The 18,806-nt window shown below is 33.0% G+C and overlaps 1 protein-coding gene across 1 annotated transcript; it reads right to left on the bottom strand.

Annotated features, from left to right (window-relative positions):
• Positions 1-10,443: 10,443 nt before the first annotated feature.
• LOC143547078 (UDP-glycosyltransferase 76E1-like) lies at positions 10,444-12,356 on the bottom strand. Its single transcript, XM_077038588.1, has one exon. The coding sequence runs from the start codon at positions 12,242-12,244 to the stop codon at positions 10,631-10,633; it is 1,614 nt and encodes a 537-aa protein (XP_076894703.1). The 5' UTR covers positions 12,245-12,356; the 3' UTR covers positions 10,444-10,630.
• Between the last annotated feature and the right edge of the window lie 6,450 nt (positions 12,357-18,806).

Below are 18,806 nucleotides of genomic sequence, written 5' to 3'. Positions count from 1 at the left end.
AAAGAGGCTGATTGGATGAAGAAGTTCATCACCGATCTCGATGTGGTTCCGAGTATTCGCAAACCAATTGAGATGTTCTGTGATAACACAGGTGCTATTGCTTAGGTTAAAGAGCCCAGATCTCATCATAGAGCCAAACACATTCTAAGGAAGTTCCACCTCATACGGGAGATACTGGAACGAGGTGACATCATAATAAGCAAAGTAGACACAGATCAAAACCTAGCAGACCCGTTCACTAAGCCGATGACTCAGGACAAACATGACCAATACAGGGATGCTATCAGTCTTAGATTAGCTAGTAATTTGTTTTGATTTAGTATTTGGATCTATGAACATTTAAACAATTATACTTTTGAGTTCACTTTTGATTTAATGGTTAAATGCAAACATTGAATATTATAACTGTGTTCATCTTAATACGTTTAATCCATGAATATTCTAAATTATCCGTAGTCGGTCAGACTCGTGGGAGCGATTTTGAATTAAGACTTTTCTGACTTTGGACTCAAAGGGTTGGCTTCCAAACTCACATACCTCATTATGAATGACTGATATAATGATATATATATATATATGTTTCCCTTGTTTATTTTATTTAATATTTTAATTATTTTTGTTCGTTTTTAGTCAAGATTTGTATACTACTAACGTTTTTATGTTTCGTAGATTCCGGGATTTGATCGTGATTAAAAAGGGCGAAAAACGAGCTAAAACGAGCCAAAACGGAGATCCGGAACGCGTCAGGAAGAACCAGAACAGAGAACCGGTCAGACCGGGCCGGTCTGACCGCCCCCCTTGGAAAAGCACGCCGCGCCGCACGAAGTGGGAATGCCAAATTCCCTCCGCGCGGCACCTAGGCACAACTGGGCTAGAGTTATTTCTTTTTTGCTTCTTGTCGGGCCTTGTTTTCGCTACTTAAATACCTTTAACTTAAACCTGACATAACCTGAAAGCCACCAGCCGATTTTGGGAGTTCTTGGAGCATATTTTCGAGTCTCGTGGTGATTTTGAAGGCAAGAGGACAACCGATGAAGAGCTACACGTTTACGTTTGAAGTTTTACGGGTTTTGTCGCCTTTAATCCTTCGTTTCTTATATTTTCACCATGTTTTCGTTATTATTTGTTTTGTTTGATTTAGACTTTATGATGCTAGGCTAAACTTATAAACTACCTAGGTCGTGATGAACCTTAGTTCGGTTTGATTTATTTGGATTTCGTTTCGTTATGGATTTTATGTTCTAAGTAAACGGTTGAGTTTGATTTAATTGATGTGTTTGATTGCTTGGTTTTGTTTACTTGGATTTTTGTTTCACATTGCCCTTGTTGATTGTTTCATAGGATAGGATTTTGTTAGGTCATTTACTGTGTGTTCTTGACTAGTTTGTGATTAATATCGATTAAAAATCATAGAAACAATAAAATCGAGTAAATAGATAAAAGTGAACTGCCAGCTAATGTGTAGTAAAACATACTTACTTTCCTTATGATTTTATCATGGTTTTTATGCTTAATTGCTTATTTTTTGAAAGTATTGGGGGTTAAGTGCAATAATTTACAAAGTTTAAATGTTAATTGTAGGTTTATGAAAGATGGTGAAAAAAAGAGTTAAGTTGGAAGAATTTAGGGGCCTTTTTGGTAAAGTTTCAAAGCTACAACTCAAGGCCCGACCCAAGCCCACAAGTTAGAAGCCTTACATGATATTATATCAAGTTAATTAACTTAGTTTTCAGCCATTATCCAGCCCTAAATCCCGAATTAAAAAAGAACCCTAACTCCTGCCAAGGTTGCGATCGGCAGCAGCAAAGGAAGAGAAAAAAAAAAGTTTGTGGCGGCTGTGGTGGCTGTTGTGACGGCTGGAGAGGAAGAAGAACACCAAGGAGAGTCTTGTGCAGCTGCTAGGCATCAAATACATTGATAATCTCAGCCATATAACCCTAAGTAATCATTCATAAACTTTATCTCTTGTTCAAGAACCCTAACTAGTTGAACTTGATCTTTTTGTTGGATTGTTTTGCAAGTAACTTAGAGATTGACTTATGTTTGATTGTTCTTGATCATTGAATGAGTTTTATTATGTTTATGTTGAGTTATTTGATGTTTACTTTGATGTATATCTGCTGTCCAAAATCAATGAGTAGCTAATCTTGTTTGTTCTACCTAGGTTTGATGAATATTGTTAGGTTTTGACTAATAATATGGATTGTTAATGATCATGGCTTAAATTGTTAATGTAAAGTTTGATTTAACAGTAAATTAGATTGTGTTTAGTGGCTGTGTTTTGTTTGATTATACCTAATAACCTCGTGCTTTAATTAACTGAATCGGTTTTGATTAGTTGTTGCATGTTTAAGGCTCTTTACTTTGTGTTTAGGGTTTATTTGCGGGAAGTACAACCGTAGGGATAAGTGGGTAAATTAATTAGATAAAATCAGTTGTGAAACACCTTTATAGAGACCGAGAGGTGATAAGAAGTAAACTCGTCTCATTACTTTTACTTGTTAGAATTAAGATCGCGCGAGAGCGGGTTTTGTTCTTGTCGGGTTTAGATGTTTGAGCGATTATTTGGTCTAGTTTAAGTTAAGTTGAATTGTTCCTCTATCCTTGGTTGCGTAGTATTCGTTTCCATTAGGCTAGTGTGTCGGTGAGACCGAGAGGTGAGTCGGCATTAGAACACGTTAATAATTTGTTTTCCCGGTTTGTTCTTAAAATCAACTAAGATAAGTTAGAGTTTGTTAGTGAGACCGAGAGGTGATCTGACCTTCTTGAGCGAACCTTAGTTGTGTCATCCTTTAGAACCGGTGTCGTGAGAGTTTTCAATCCATTGTCTTGTCATCTCCTTCAATACGATTCTTACCTAGGTAGACGTTTTTATCACTGCAGTCAAAGCTTCCGAAGTTTTGTCAAAAGTTTTCATTTAGTTAAGTTAAGTAGTTAAATCAAATCTAAAAAAAATCAATTAAATATTTTGGTGAGTCTTGGTTAGAGTTTAGTGATTATAAACGTTTTCACGTGTCTTCGAGTTCGATATCCGGACTTTCCTCATCTGTGCTATACGCGACCAGTACACTTGCCGTTTGTGTGAACTAGGATAGATTGTTTGGTTTTTAAAACTTAGTTGCAACTTGTGTTTTATTTATATATATATATATATTTTTTCGCACATCACCAGCCTAGAAAGCTGTAAGGTGATAGGTTGTTGATAGATCTTTGCTTGTCGGGATTGCTAGATTTAGTTCTTCGTAAGGAGTCCGTCTAGATTTGATTGTTAGCTTAGTCTATTAGATTAATTGGGTTTGCTTTGCTATCTTTTGAATTCCGCGCTGTACGGTAGGTTTTCGTCATAAAAGATACTTAGACATAAGCGATTAAATAACCGTAAGGAAGTTTAATATAAAACAGGTGAGTCTTAAAACCAGTTAGAAATCCATAGGCGTCTTCTTGAAGTTCAAGGGTCCTATTCGGGTTTTCTGTCAAGGGTCTATTTTATGATCCCGGTTCCATAACTTGTGTTTTTCCATATAAATTAATAACCGTAACTTTGGGGATTCTGGCCTCGATAGTTATTTTCATCATCTGAATTAATCCAAGTTTTCTAAATTGTTTATTAGTTAAATTAAATTGGTTTTAAGTTTTATTAATTAATTAATAAGTAATGATTATGTTTTATTATTTAAATAATTAGGGTTTGGTTTATTATTATATTATTTGTTTTATTATTAGTTAATTAAAGTAATTTTTAGTTAATTATTATTAGAGTTTTAATTAATTAGTATTAAAGTCCCCCTCAAATATTATTAATAAATAGTCGTGTCTTGTAATTGAGTCTAATTTGCTAGTTTCGTAATTTAAAGAGTCTCGTGGGTTCGATATCCGGACTTACTTAGCTGCACTAGAGTCGATCGGTTCACTTTCCGGTTAGTAGTTTAAGTTAAGTTTGAGGGTCTAGAGTATTATTTAGTGTCTAGATTAGTATAATTTTAGTTAATAATTATTTGACTACTTTTAGCACATCAATGACGTTGGATGTAACTCGCATCAAATCGTCTTCATGGATCTTAGTCATAAGATGCATTTGATATTGGTATGCTCATTTAGTATCCTTAGACCTGAGTTACATATTAGAACTTTCATTTACTAAAGGTATTCTTTGATCAGTGTGAAACGTTGTCGCGTAACTGCCAGCCATAAAGGCATTGGTTGGGAGTATTCTGAAGTTCAGTGGGAGTTGTATGTATTCAAGATGGGATTTTGTACTCTTACATGATATGTAACAGTTAAACACTTGGCGCCTTCGTTGATTCAAACTGGTAAAGTGTGAGGCCTCACCCAAACTTACTGTGTGTTTGATTGGACCACTTTAACTCGAGAACGAAAACGATAATGGTTGAACGCCATATGAGATTGATCTGATCCATGTCTCATTGTTCAACTGGTGTCTTATACGGAAAGGATAAATGACAGCGGTTATTATATTTTCATTATCTTGCAATAGTGTATTCCAAGATCCTTTGTTAATGAATTTAAAATGTCACAACCTGTTGGGGGCAGCCATGTGTAGCTAGAGCACCGCTGGTTGTCAGCGTTGAGAAACTTAACCGAATCCATCCAAGTGGGAGACTGTTGGAAATATGGACCGGTCCGCTTAAGTCAACGCGGCCGACCGGGTTATGACCCGTAAGAGTTACACCTTGGGTAACGGATGTGGACCGCTTACACTAGTTCACCGGTAACGACTAATAAACGAGATATGAACCTTTAATGAGATTAGGCTTAATATGGGCTTGGTGGCCCGACATGATTAACTAGTTATTTAAACTAGTTAATATGTCATTACGGTTTAAGTATATTCAAGAGAGAATAAACCCTAGCCACCATCTCCTCCCTCTCCCTCTCGGCTCCTCTCACCGCCGTCGGACAGCCAGCCGCAACCGCAACCAACCGTAGCCGCAGCCGACCCGCAGCCGCAGCCCAGCCGAGCCGAAGCCCCACTGTCCCCGTTGGTCGTGTCATCCTCGTTTTCGGTCCACTCGTGCACCGCCGCCATTGTTAGTTCATCTCGTTTGGTCACCTAGCGTTGTCCGTTAGCTCTCGGTGTCTCAACCGGTTATTTATTAACCGAGGTAAAACTTAAATAATTTCATGTATATTATTTATTTACTTTGGTTGTTTTACTCGTACTCGTATCGTATGTAACTGGATCCTGTATGGTTCCATTTTTGGTGATTACTCGATTTAATATTCCGTTGCGTTTTCTTGTTTATTATTAATTTGATTAATAACTATGAAATCAATTAAAACCGGGTTTAATTGTTAAACCGTTGACTGGTCACCACTGGATCCCAACAGATTCTTGGTTGACAAGTTTCCTATTGGTGCAATTAGAGCATTTGCAACTTGAAAACTTGACCATTGGTTTCTCACACACACATACATGCGTTCCTTCTAGTTCTTAAATATATTAACAGTTCTGTAATGATACTCATCACACACGCACGCACACACACACACACGCACACACACACACACACACATATATATAAATGGACGCCCTTGGGGCATTAAACCATAGCGGGACATTATTGGTTGGGGCTTCGATGCCCCTTGTGCTTACGTGGCACTGTGAAGAGGCTTCGATGCCCTCCCCCGTCATAGAGGATGGTCTAATAATGGAGAATAGTGTGTAACATGAGTTGAGTGGTAAGGTTGAATGATGACGTGATAAATGATAGAAAATATTGAGAATGGTGTGAAGCACATAGCTTAAGAATTTGTGTTAAATTGGGTTACATCATATAATAAAATACAACAAAAAAAGGTGTTTGAAATATGAAACATGGTTAAGGGGAAGAAAAGACAAACAAAAATAGGACTTGATAAGGAAAACGACATTCAACAAAGTTTGAAAGATGGTCGATTGATTCAAGGAAGATGGGTTTAACTACTTAAAACCATCCCTTATTAATCACGTAATAAATTCATGGTAGGCGTCAGGATTTTCTAAAATTAGAAGTATAGTTACTTAAAAAGTAAAAACCCAAACTGCATTATAGCTAGGTCTCACTTATGCAATATGGCAGTCAGAATCTATTTACACCAACTAAAATGGACAGTTTCAAATAGACCCAAATTTGAGATCTCTGTATAATTCTTGTATGTGTATATTTATTTCCTATAGGGCCTTGGGCCGTGTTGTTTAACAAAATGCTGTTACAAAAGAAAAATAAAAGAGAGATATCCAAGAATTCATCCTTTGTATAGTAACTCTGATCTTACTAATCTATTAAATCAACACAAATATTTTACATGAAATTATTTTTGAGTATCCATATAGGATTTCACCTAATTTCCATATTACATGTTACCTTTCTAATTAATGCCAAATCACTCTAACTACTATATAAACCTTAACAATCAACCCATCAAGTTCATTTCTCTCTCTCTCTCTCTCTCTCTCTCTCTCTCCGTCAATCTACGATATATCATGCTTCAAGATTAATCCGTTTTCATTTCAGTCGTCCATTGCTTCGATTAGCCGGACACAACATTCTGGTAAACTATTTATTCGATATATTAGTCACGTTTATTTAAACTTATAATATTAGTTGTTGTTAACTTTTATTTCATATTTATATAATCAGATGATGATAGCTTTGATGTTGTTAATCTGTATGTAGTTGTTATATTGACGATGACCATGTCAATAACAATTCTCTTAAAGTTCTTATTATGATCGTTTGGTAAGATATATTGTCATACCAAAAATTATTCGTTATTTTCATTGTCATTTCAATTTCTTTCCACTTTGTTTTTTGTATTCTTTTTAATTGTAATATAATTTTACTATAATTTATATAGGTTCTACATCAAACTCCAAAATTCAATGGACATGTTGAAGGTTTTGAGATATATGAAAATATTGTTGATTTATTTCCTTATCCGAATTATTATGATAATTATTCCGATTAGATCCATTGATAATTCTTACTAATTTGTTTTTTAATAGTTCAGTGTATCTAACATTAATTTATTTTTAATAATTTCAGTTTATGGTGGTCCAACTTGGTAGATTGGCTAATTGCATGGAATAAGTATTTGATGGAGAGTAGGTTGATTGTGTTTGTTTTTTAGTTATTAGTTTTCTATCATTTATTATTTTACGTAGATTAGACAATTCATGTAAATTAATTTATTTTTATATGAATAACAATCTTTATTTTTTCTGTGTTAAAAATTTTGAATCTTATATTAAAAGTCTTAACAATTAGTTATTGAACTTCCAAAAAAATGGAATGTTTTTATAATAATATTTACATGTATTTATTTATGTTCTTAATATCCGAAATTGACCATTATTGCAACAATCTTTTGTAGTTTTTAGTAGTATTCAATTAACAAACGTTCCATCTTTTATATTTGACCAAATTTTAATTAGCATATTGACAAATTTAATGTATACTAGAAATTTTAAATAATTTATTTTTGATTATACTCGAAAGTTAATACGTTTTGCATTAAAAACGCATTAATTCATTTGACTAATTTAATATGTTGTGTATTACTTATATCAAATTTATATTTAATTTTTTTAGATATTTACAATAATTACTTATTTATTTTAAATATTCATCATTTTTAATTTTAATGATACATTCCAATTTTCCAATCATTTATACATTAATTTATTTATGTTTTTAAGAACCGAATTTGACCACTGTTTTTTAGTTTTTAATATTCTTCAATCTCAATAAACTTTACATTTTATATATTTGACAAATTTTTAATTTGGCATAAATGTCAAGAATTACCGATTCGTCTAAATTATTCCGGCTAAATTAAAAAATAAACTAATAAATACATAGAAAAAAAACTTTCTATCTTTTATACATTGAAAGTTAATATGTTATGTATTAAATTGAAAAAATAATTATCTAATGAAATATATTGTTAAATAAGGTAATGATGCTAAAGTCTTGACAATAATTTTGTGATAATTAAAAAAAATAATAATATATTGTTTAGTTAGTAAACTTCTAAACAAAATGGAAAGATTTTATAGTAATATTTACATTTACTTAATTCTGATTTAAAAAAACCGAAATTGACCACTTTAGCAACAGTCTTTTTTATAGTCTTCATTGTCAACAAACTTTCCATCTTTTATATTTGCCCAATTTTTATTAGCATAAATGACAAATTTAATTATACTGGAAATTCAAATAATTTACTTTTGATTATACTACAAAATTAATATGTTTTGTATTAAATACACATTAATTTATTTGACCAATTTAATATGTTGTTTATTACTTGTTTCAAATTTGTATTTAAAAATGTTTAGATATTCACTATAATTGCTTATTTATGCTAAATATTCATCATATTTAATTTTAATGATACATTTTAATCATTTATACATTTATTTATTAATTTATGCTTTTAAGAACTGAATTTGACAACTCTTTTGTAGTTTTTAATAGTTTTCTAATCTCAACAAAGTTAACATATTTTATATTTGAACAATTTTTAATTACGCATAAATGTCAAGATTAATGTATACAATTGAAAAAATAATTATATAATAATATTGATTTTAAATAAAGTAATGATGTTAATGAGTTTGAAACATAATTTACTGCAGATTGCAGTCACGTTAATAAAATTTTTAATTAGGAAATGACTTCTATGTAATATAATAAAAATTAATCGGTTTAATTTTAATTATCTCTATATTATTTTAATTATAATTAATTAATAAAATTAGTAGAATAAAATTTTATTGCTTCGATTTAACTTAATACATTTAACTAAAAGGTCTTTGAATCGAAATAAAACAAAAGTTTAATTATAAAATAATTTATAATAAAATATACTTTTATTTATTTATTATTGTTGAAATGAAACTCATAATACCTTAAGACTTTAGTTGTATATTTAATCATGCTGCTATGGTTTATTTTGTTTTTAGATTATGAAGCAAAATGATAATTTTTTTTGTGAAATGTTAAAAGAGTTGACGGTGAGCTAATATGATTATAACATGTTCATGTCTTCGTTTGATTTTTTAATTTAGGTGTATAGTAAGTTTGTGTAAGTATTAACTTTGTATTTACATAATCTGGATGTTTAATATTTTGGTTACAAACTTATGTTAAATATTTGTATTGGTTTAATATGTTAGTTATGAAATTTTATAATTGTCAATATTTATATGGTTGTTTACACATGGGTACTATTAAAGTAAACATTATTACAAGAAACACTAGCTTATTACATTCCATTTATTCCTTATTATCAATGTTATACCTAATACTTGAGCGAAAATGTTTGCATTATAGGAGTGGGCAATCTTGACAAACGCTTACACAATAAGAAAATATGTCGCAACTCGCAACAATCGACGATGGATCTAAAGCTAGGGCAAGGACGACAAAAAATAACGGTCATAGAGTTGTAGCAAGAGAAGCTATATAGTTCCACCATTTCATAATGCAAATAACTTATAATTTGTCATTTTTCTGATAAAAGGTCACACCATAAAGTAAAGAACTTTATTCTCTTTATTTAAGCATAATAATTGCGTTTTAACAATTTTAAAGGTGTAATGTACTGACTACCGTGCGACTCATTACAAATGGAAATGTGTCTTAACTCATTTTCAAGGTGTGCATATGCGTCCACATATATATCGGGTTTAAATTACGCATTACATAGTGCGTTTATGCGTGCCATAGATGTGCGTCTAAATGAATCTCTCCCATAATACCCATGATGTATATGCATCGACGTCTCGTGACTTCCTACACTTATTGATTAAAATGACTTTGTACCGGAACACGCTAGCTTATAATGCGTTTTGAGACGAGCCCGCACGAGTGGGAGACGATTAAGCAAGAACATGCTAGGCTAGGCCCATTGGAAGAAAGGCCCACTCATTTAGTGTGTAATAGTGTATACATAGTCAATTAGTATAAGAAAATCTACTAAGTATTTAAAACAAAAGACCTGACCAATTTTATAATCCATGAGGCCCAAGTACCGGTAGTTGCTGTGCTGATATTTAAGTGGTTTTTACTTTTTAGTCTATAGTTTAGGACTTTTCAAGTTCTTGTATTGCAGATGCTTTGAGTGTTTGGTAAGCAAGATGGTTGACCCTGCATTTCCTTGATGAACAAGTCACTTTTCATGTAGGCTGATGAGTTGATTTATTTTCACTTAAACATTTCAATTAATTCATTGCAAAATAAGCCAGTAATATAACGAAATCGCGTTGGTTTCATGTTTTGGTCAATGGGTTTGAGTTAAATGTATCAATTTGAATCAAATCCACAGGTGTTTAGACTAAAATTAGCTTGGGTCAAAACCGTCGGTTCAATGAAAAAAAAAGTACACAACTAAAGATTATAAGTGGTCTTAAACCTTAATCTAGGATCTTGATTTTATTGAATTTCAATATTTTTTTGCCCTTATTTCTATTATCTTTTTGCATAAATCATAATGTATATAAACATTCACAAACCATCTTTCTTAACTTATAAACCAAAATACATCATCATCTGCTATAGAAAACTCACCAGATGATTCAAGAAAACATTACACAAATCATTATTCCTATTAGTCATCATCATCATCAGTTTGCTTTTTGGCTAATAAACTCCACAAAAGCACCCAAACTACTCACTGAATTCACTGGAAACCCACTCTCAAATTCCTCACTTAGTTTCTTTGCCTCTTTATGCACCACTTCATCACTCATTAGTCTCTCAACCCCACCAGCTATATCACCCTTGTTGATCTTTCCTGGCTTCCCGTCTTCACCTACACTGCTCGTAATCACAAACCCGATTTTAAGATGGTTAGCCACCAGTTTCGCATTGTCAAACTGGTCACCCCGGATAGGCCACCCCAAGATCGGGACCCCTCGCCCGATCGCCTCTACAGTCGAGTTCCACCCACAGTGTGACAGGAACCCGCCTGTAGACGGGTGGCTTAGAATCAACAACTGTGGGGCCCATCCAGTGATGATCATACCCCTGTTCCCAACTTTGGTGTCTAAACCCTCTGGATAATATCCTTCTTCCTCCTCTTCGCTATCGGTTTGAACCGGCCCCAAGAATGATTTGGGAATGCCCGATTTCCCGGATCCGGGTTGGATCACCCATATGAAATGATGGTCTGATTCTTCCAGTGCCTTGGCTAGTTCTTTGTACTCGTCGATCGTCGGTCCCACTTCGCTCCCAAACGAGATATATATCACTGACCCGATCGGTTTCGATTCAAGCCACTGAAACACCTCATCTTCTGTATAATTAGCTTTACGGTTCGATCTCATATCCCGATCATGAAGAACCGAACCGGCCGATTTCCAAAACTTTTCCGGAAGGAGCGGTCCCACGCCCCAAACCGGAAGCTTAATTTGTTCAGCGAGGTAATCGATGAACAAACGCTCGAGTCTGTCGCATGTGTTGACAAGCAGTGCGACGGACCCGTCGACCTCATCCACCCAACGCGGCTTTGAATCCGGACCAGGTGGACCACCACCGCGTCCACCACCTCTTCCCCCACATGGTGGTCCAAACCTGGCCCCTGGTGGTCCACCATTTCCTTCTGGACCACCAGAAGGCCGGTTGGGTCGCTGAAGTCTTCCTCTGCGACCCACAAACAAATCTGCGTAAGCAGTTTCCATTTCTTTAGGCAACCCGGGGAGCTCACGTACCTCCCCGGGTTTCAAGTCTCCAACCTTCGTCTTCCACCTTGCGTAAGACAAGGCGGAAGACGCTGCACCAGAAGTCGAAAACGACACAACTGGAATCTTTTGATCCACAAATATCTCTTTACTCCAGCTCATCATGACATCAATCACAACACAAACGGGTCGTGTTCGGGTCGACAAAAACGCCTTGATACCCTCTCCCATCTGCTTATTCTGTTGCTCAAGCGGGTTCCCTCTAAACGGACCCGCCTCCCTTCCAGATCCTGTATCTGGCGGGGAGGCGGGTGCGAAGGGGATCCCCGCAACATGAATAAAGGATTGGTCCGAAAAGTTAGACGGGATGGATGAAGAAAGGTGAGACGGAATAATAAGTGTGACATTAAAGTTATGAGACGAAATATTCCTGCAGAGTTCCATTGATGGGTTAAGATGGCCTTGGCCAAAGAATGGTAGTACAAATATGTCACCGGCTGGTTCCATGGTTGTAGATTCAAGCTTTCTTTTCTTGATATTATTGTTATCCATGTCCATGATATTTTGGTGTGTATTTATAGGAATTGGTTGTTAATATAAAGGAGTGGGGTGGGGGTGGCTTACTGGTTAAGGCAAGGGATTGACTTTTGAGATGGAAGAATACAAGATGAATATGTTGTGTGTGTTGTCTGTGTTTTAAACGAGTGTACGCTATATTGTTGCCGACCTTTTATTTAAATCTATCCTAATTATGTTTTGTTATGTCAAATAATAAAATATGCTATGTAAGATTGTCGAATTTTATAACTGGAAAAATTGTGAATGTTTAGAAAAAAACTTTACTAAGATAAATTATATTTTTCTTGATTGATAATGTTCTCAGAATTTAGGATTAGGGTTTTTCACAAGCGGAGCAAAGCCAACGGAAGCTCGGACTGGGCTCAATAACGAGCTTGCTTGGCTAGACTATGTTTTACAACAGAGCTAAAAACGTGATCTTGAGCTCAGCTCGTAAAATTCTCAAACCAACTCGTGGCTCGTCAAGCGGGTTTGTTAAATTTGTTTTATTTTTATGTGAAAAAATGATGTATTTTTATGAACTCTAATCTCCAAGGCGTCCCTAGTGAATAGGGTATGGAATCTGCTTTCATGAACTTGAATTGTTTTAAGAACAATGAAATGCCGTGTGTGTTGTGTTTGGTTGAAACGCATTGTTATTGAGATATAGTGTCTTGTACTTCTTTATGGAGCCACTTAAACAAGATATGTGTTTAGTTTTGCAATTCATATGAAGTAAGTTATTCTAAAGATACAAGATATATATTTGGTTTCTCAATAACCAAATGCATTTACGAAGTCACTTCCCACATCAACATTTAACAAGTTTGTTAAAGATATTAATCAAGCCCCCAATTGGATAGTTAAAGAACACACTACATTGGATAGCTCCTAAATATTTTCTAATAACCAAGAAAATGTAACTCAAAAATTTGATTTCTATGTAAATCATAGCTTGGTTTATATAAACTCACTATGACTCATATTGCTAGAAACCAGGACCGCTAACCAACTTGTTTGGACTCCATGTAATTGCCATCTACATGTAGACAAAGTAATTGCTAATAAGTAGATATAACTAACCTGTCATAAATAAATAAATAAATAAATAAAACATTTAACTAACTATGACCAACTTGACAATTTGACTCCTCCAATAATCAAGGACTTTTGAATGCAGTCTAGAATTACTGACACCATAAATTTGGACTCAATTAGGTAGGTCTTCAACCCCAAGTAGTTCCCGCATTTCCTGGACTTGATTTATTGCAATAGCTTTTGTCAAGATATCGTCAAGGAATAATAGCACGATGACCATTCTTTTTGGCATTAATGTTCGTTCGTATCCCAAAACCTAATAATATTAAATATTACCTTTAAGCATGTAAACCATATCCCCGCAATTCGTAGAGGCCAACATCATACAATAGAGTGATGTCGTGTTGTTCTCTTTCGTAGTGTTAGATAGGAAATTATTACCAATTGTGATCACTTTATTCAACTGTAGGTAATCCATGTTGTTAATTCTTGATTCAACCCCTTGATTTAGCATGTTACAACCTCCGGCTTGATATTGAAGACACCTTGATCAGTCGCTCTTTGGTTCTTGGATTGATCTTGTTCGGTTTCTTGAATTTTGGACTCTTGATCGGCTTCTTGATCTTCAGTTGCTTGATCAACAAGTTTCTTGATCGATATCATGATGCAGTTCTTGATTGAGATGTTGATACGGGCATACGATTATCTATCATCGTCTTGAACAGGTTTTGGTTGAGTTCTTCTATTTCTTAATCGTGCTCTTGGTCAAGGCTCTAATACCAATTCAAGTCCTTAATTGGATAATCAAGAACATGCTAAATTGGATAGCTCCTAATTATTTATTAAAAACTCAAAACTCCTAACTTGATTACAATGCAAGTCATAACATAGTGTATATAGACCAGCATAGACTTGTTAGACTATGACTCATATTACTAGAAACCAAGACTCCTAACCAATTTGCTTGGACTCCAAGCAATTGTCACAGACTTGTGGTCCAAGTAATTGCTAATTTAATGGGTGTAATCAACTTGTTTTAATCTAACTAAAACACGTAACCAACTATCATCAACTGACAGCTTTGTTTAATTCATATCACCGATCGACTTGTGAACACAGTTCCTAATTACCAACAATAATGATAAAACATACACTGTATTTATTTCACCATGTTTGGTTTACACTCCAACTTTATACCTTATTTATGCGATGAATTATATAATTACGTTTTGTGCTTTCTATATTCTTCTTCTCCGTTGTCTATTATTGTCATAACAAACTACTAAAGTTTGTAGCTAGAAAATCATAATTCTTAAAGAGAATATATATTTATAATTGACTTAGATATATGATCATTATTATAAACTTGGCAATTAAGTTCGAAATCACATATCACGGCGTTAAAGGACAAGGAAAACAGGTTATAGACGTTGTTGACATTGATTAATCTCTTAATCTTTACTTTGACGCAAAGCTATTGACAACGAGTCCAAAGAGTCAAGCGCAGCGATTCTTTTCTTGGCTTACTTCTTTCCATAAAAGCAACCGGGTTCCTTTTCTTTTGAATTATTTGGCATATGATATGTATATACCATATAACTGAAATCTATGTATTATACGGGATAAGTTAACGTATAAATTACAGTGAATAACTTAATACAAATAAAAAAAAGTTAATTAGGTATCTTTATATTATTTAATTTTTAAGATATATTTTTTATATATTTTTTTTATATTAATCAAATTATGATTCATATATTGAAAAAAAAATCCAATTACAATAGAGAGGTGAGTAAGTGGGTAACAAGTTGCGCCGCGCCACTCTCTTTTGAACGTTTGCAAAAAATAATATTATAGTTTTTTTATATGTCTCAAAAGTTGAGTGTTAGTGTATTCTTCAAACATAAACTCTTTTATATATTTTTTAATTTTGAAGAAAATAACTTTTATAACACGTCATTTTCATATTAATATTTTTTATATTAAGTATGTTTACAATATAATTTATGACATTAATATTTCAATTAATGGAGATTGACCAATTAATACGGTATATTGAATTTATAATCAACTAGTGTTTTTTTCCCGGCACGTTGCGCTTGGCAGGTCGGTAAAACACAAGCGTTGATATGGTAAGTCGACACGAACTCGGTTGGTTGCAGTTACGTGCTTTATTATATCGCAACTAAGACAAAAATAAAACAAACAAATTATAACAATTGGGGTGGACCAATGGCGTGACATCGGTCGGTAAAACTTGATCATTTGTTACATCCGATTGTTATCAATCCTAGGTGTTGAGGCGGTTGAGTCTACGCGAATTCTCTCGGTTTTCGTCATGTTCGTTACGATACAGGAACTAAAAAAACAAAAATTAGCATTAGGTCGGTTTTCGTTACGGTACTGGAACTAAAACAAAACGCAGTGAGTCTACGCGAATTCGGTCGGTTTCGGTCGCGTTCAGTACGGTACCGTAACTAAAACAAAATAATAAAAAGGAACAAAACCAAAATTCACATTCGGTAGGTTTTCATCACGTTCGTTACGGTGGACACACACAAAAAAAACTACCAATAAGGTGCCGCAAAGTAGCCCTGTCGAGACTTTGCGGCACCAAACTCTTTAATTATATTATATATAATAATACTATATATTTAAAGATCTTTTTTTTTCTTTTCCATTAATAAAAGAGAAGTGATATGGACGAGAGTTAAATAGTAAAAATTAATCTTAGAATGTCATATGTCTGGAAAATTTTTTTTATTAGTATAGGTAGATATCACGATTATTTTTATTAGAGGTTATTTATTTTCTTAGAATCAAACATGATGATTGGAATTTTAAACAGTTCCATAATTAAAATATTAATTTCACTCGAAAACATGAAGTTGTTACCACCACCACCACCATCACTGTCTTCGGTCACAATCCGCTCTTCCAAGAAGAGTAACTTTCGTGAACCATTAAAGAAAACCGTGCCAAGTAGTACCAATGTCACACTACCGCTATCGACCATCAATACCGGAAAATCTCGTATGAAAAAAGAAAAACCGAACTAAACTACACGTAAGTATAAAAACGTTGAACCACACACGCGGGTAATACATAGAAAATAATAACTAAGTTGATCCAGGACCCGGACGTTACAACAGAGTTGTTAAACGGAAAAAAAATGCATAAAGACGTTGGCCGACGCACACACGTTGTGGCATGTTAACTTGTAAAATTTAGATCAAAACATAAAATGAAAATATTGTAAAAGATGAAAAGTATAAAAGACCAAAGTTGAAAGTGATACATGTATTGATTTTAAACCGTAAAAGGCGTAAAAGTTTGATGGTTATAACTTACAAGTAAAGACTTTCTCATATACGTATATAAGGATAGTGGCCATGTAACACACGGCGTGAAAAATAATAAATTTGTTAGGTAAATTTAACATTTAAACTTATAATTTGTAACATTGAAAATTAATATTTTTTAAACATATAATTATAAGGTTAACCTTGGAAAATTATAAATTTTATAAGGTATGTAAGTAATGAATTTTCAAATTATAAGTATTACAAAATAAATATTCATGAAACAATTATTTTATCACTTGTTATTAACACTTAAAATCTACTATTAATAACTTTAAACCATTGAATAATATTAAAAATATCATTTAGATGTGCATGTTTATTAAAAACCATCCAAGTTAATATAACTTTTTTGTAATAAAACTAGGTTATTGACCCGTGTACGACACAAGTGAAAATATAAAAATCTTCTAATAAACACATGTAATTTGAAATGACAACATAATTTGTAATATGTTATTTGAGACGGCAACATGATATTTAGTTGTAATAATACGGGTACTAAACAAAAAAATTGTCAAATATAAAGTTAAACCAAAATAACATTCAATGTACAATGTTTAGAAACATAATAAAAAGTTATAATTATAATATTCATAAACTACTAAATATTTCCTTATAAACCTTGTTTGTTGTTTTATTCGTAATTTTACATTCTTTGTATAATATAAGCATTTTAATACCATCTCTACTATTCACTCCTAATAAAACTACATAAAGTTGACCATATGTAAACATCGGATCTCTCAAGTATATAGAGACTATGACATTAACTTTAATTAATGTTCATTAAAAAACAACAAAAATAATTAAATATGGTAACATATAATAACGGACTCAAAATAATTAAATGTAATAACATAAACAATTACAATAATCAACTTAATAATACTATATATGAAAATAAGAAGATAAACAATAATGAATAAATCTTTAAAGTCACTGCAAACAGACTCGCATGAATATAAATCTTTAAAGTCATCACAAACAGACTTACATGCCTAGAATTATAAATCCCATTTGTAATACAACTATTAACTTATGAAAAAATTACAAGTTATATTAAACAAACAAATAGACTTACATGCCTAGCCTACCACACCCCTTGCCCTTAGAAGCTCCTTCAATAATTCTTGGAAGATCAAGTTAATATTAGTATCAGTGTAGTAAATAATCCCAAGAATACATGTTAGTGTTGTAAATTCGTATGATGAAGCTTCTAATAATGCTCCAATCAACATAGTTAAGAGCATAGATTTTCCCACACATTAAAAAAACAAAATATCAAAACATTAAGAAGTGATGATAATCAGATCATGTGTTTGAACTCGGGATACACATTTTAAGCTGAACTTGACATCTGCATTAAAAATCTAATGCCCAAAATAGCAATAACACTACCATCATATTGAAATCCACCTTTTAATAACTCAAATGTAGAAAAAGAATATAGAATCAGTATCAACAACAGACCATTAAAACCCAACTAAATCAATAGCCTTTTACATTGACCCATTTTGAGTCGAACAAAATCAATACAATTTAAAAATGACCCGTTGACCAGAACTAAACTGAAACCCTTGTTAAAACTAAAGCAAATCGAAACCATTTTTAAATATACCAATTCCACCCGAACCAAATGAATGTGTTAATGACCTGTTTTTACCCGAAGCAAATCTTTACCTTTTTAATATGATCCGTTTTGAGCCAAACCAAATCGATATTGTTTTAAAAAGACCTATTAAAACTCAAACCAAATCGATAAGTATACTTACATAGATGGAGACGGATTCAAAATCAAGTTTCTTTTGTAGTCGTATTACAAATATCATGTACAAGAAGATCGTGTTGCGTTACCTCTTCCTTCGAATCAACTATGTGTTTCTGAAAGAAGAGAAAAACAAAAGTATCAATAACATGAAACCTATATGAAAAAAATATCACTTTCTTCAAATACCATAATATTCCAATACCAAATCCTCAACATAAAGTGCCAAAATCATGAAAACAATGAACTAAAAAAAATAAAATTTGCATGTTGCATAATCATTAAAACATCATACATCTACAAATCAGCATATAACAATGAACTAAAAAAAATGAACTTAGCATGTTGCATATTCAAAGAAGACATTTAAAAAAAAAAAATTATTTGAACATTT

Source organism: Bidens hawaiensis, unplaced genomic scaffold, assembly GCF_021521415.1.
Source record: "Bidens hawaiensis isolate Kalapana, Puna unplaced genomic scaffold, B.hawaiensis_p1.1 tig00014593_1, whole genome shotgun sequence".
NCBI classification, from domain to species: domain Eukaryota; kingdom Viridiplantae; phylum Streptophyta; class Magnoliopsida; order Asterales; family Asteraceae; genus Bidens; species Bidens hawaiensis.
The sequence above is the reverse complement of the archived record's forward strand: the minus strand, read 5'-3'. Positions and strand labels throughout refer to the sequence as shown.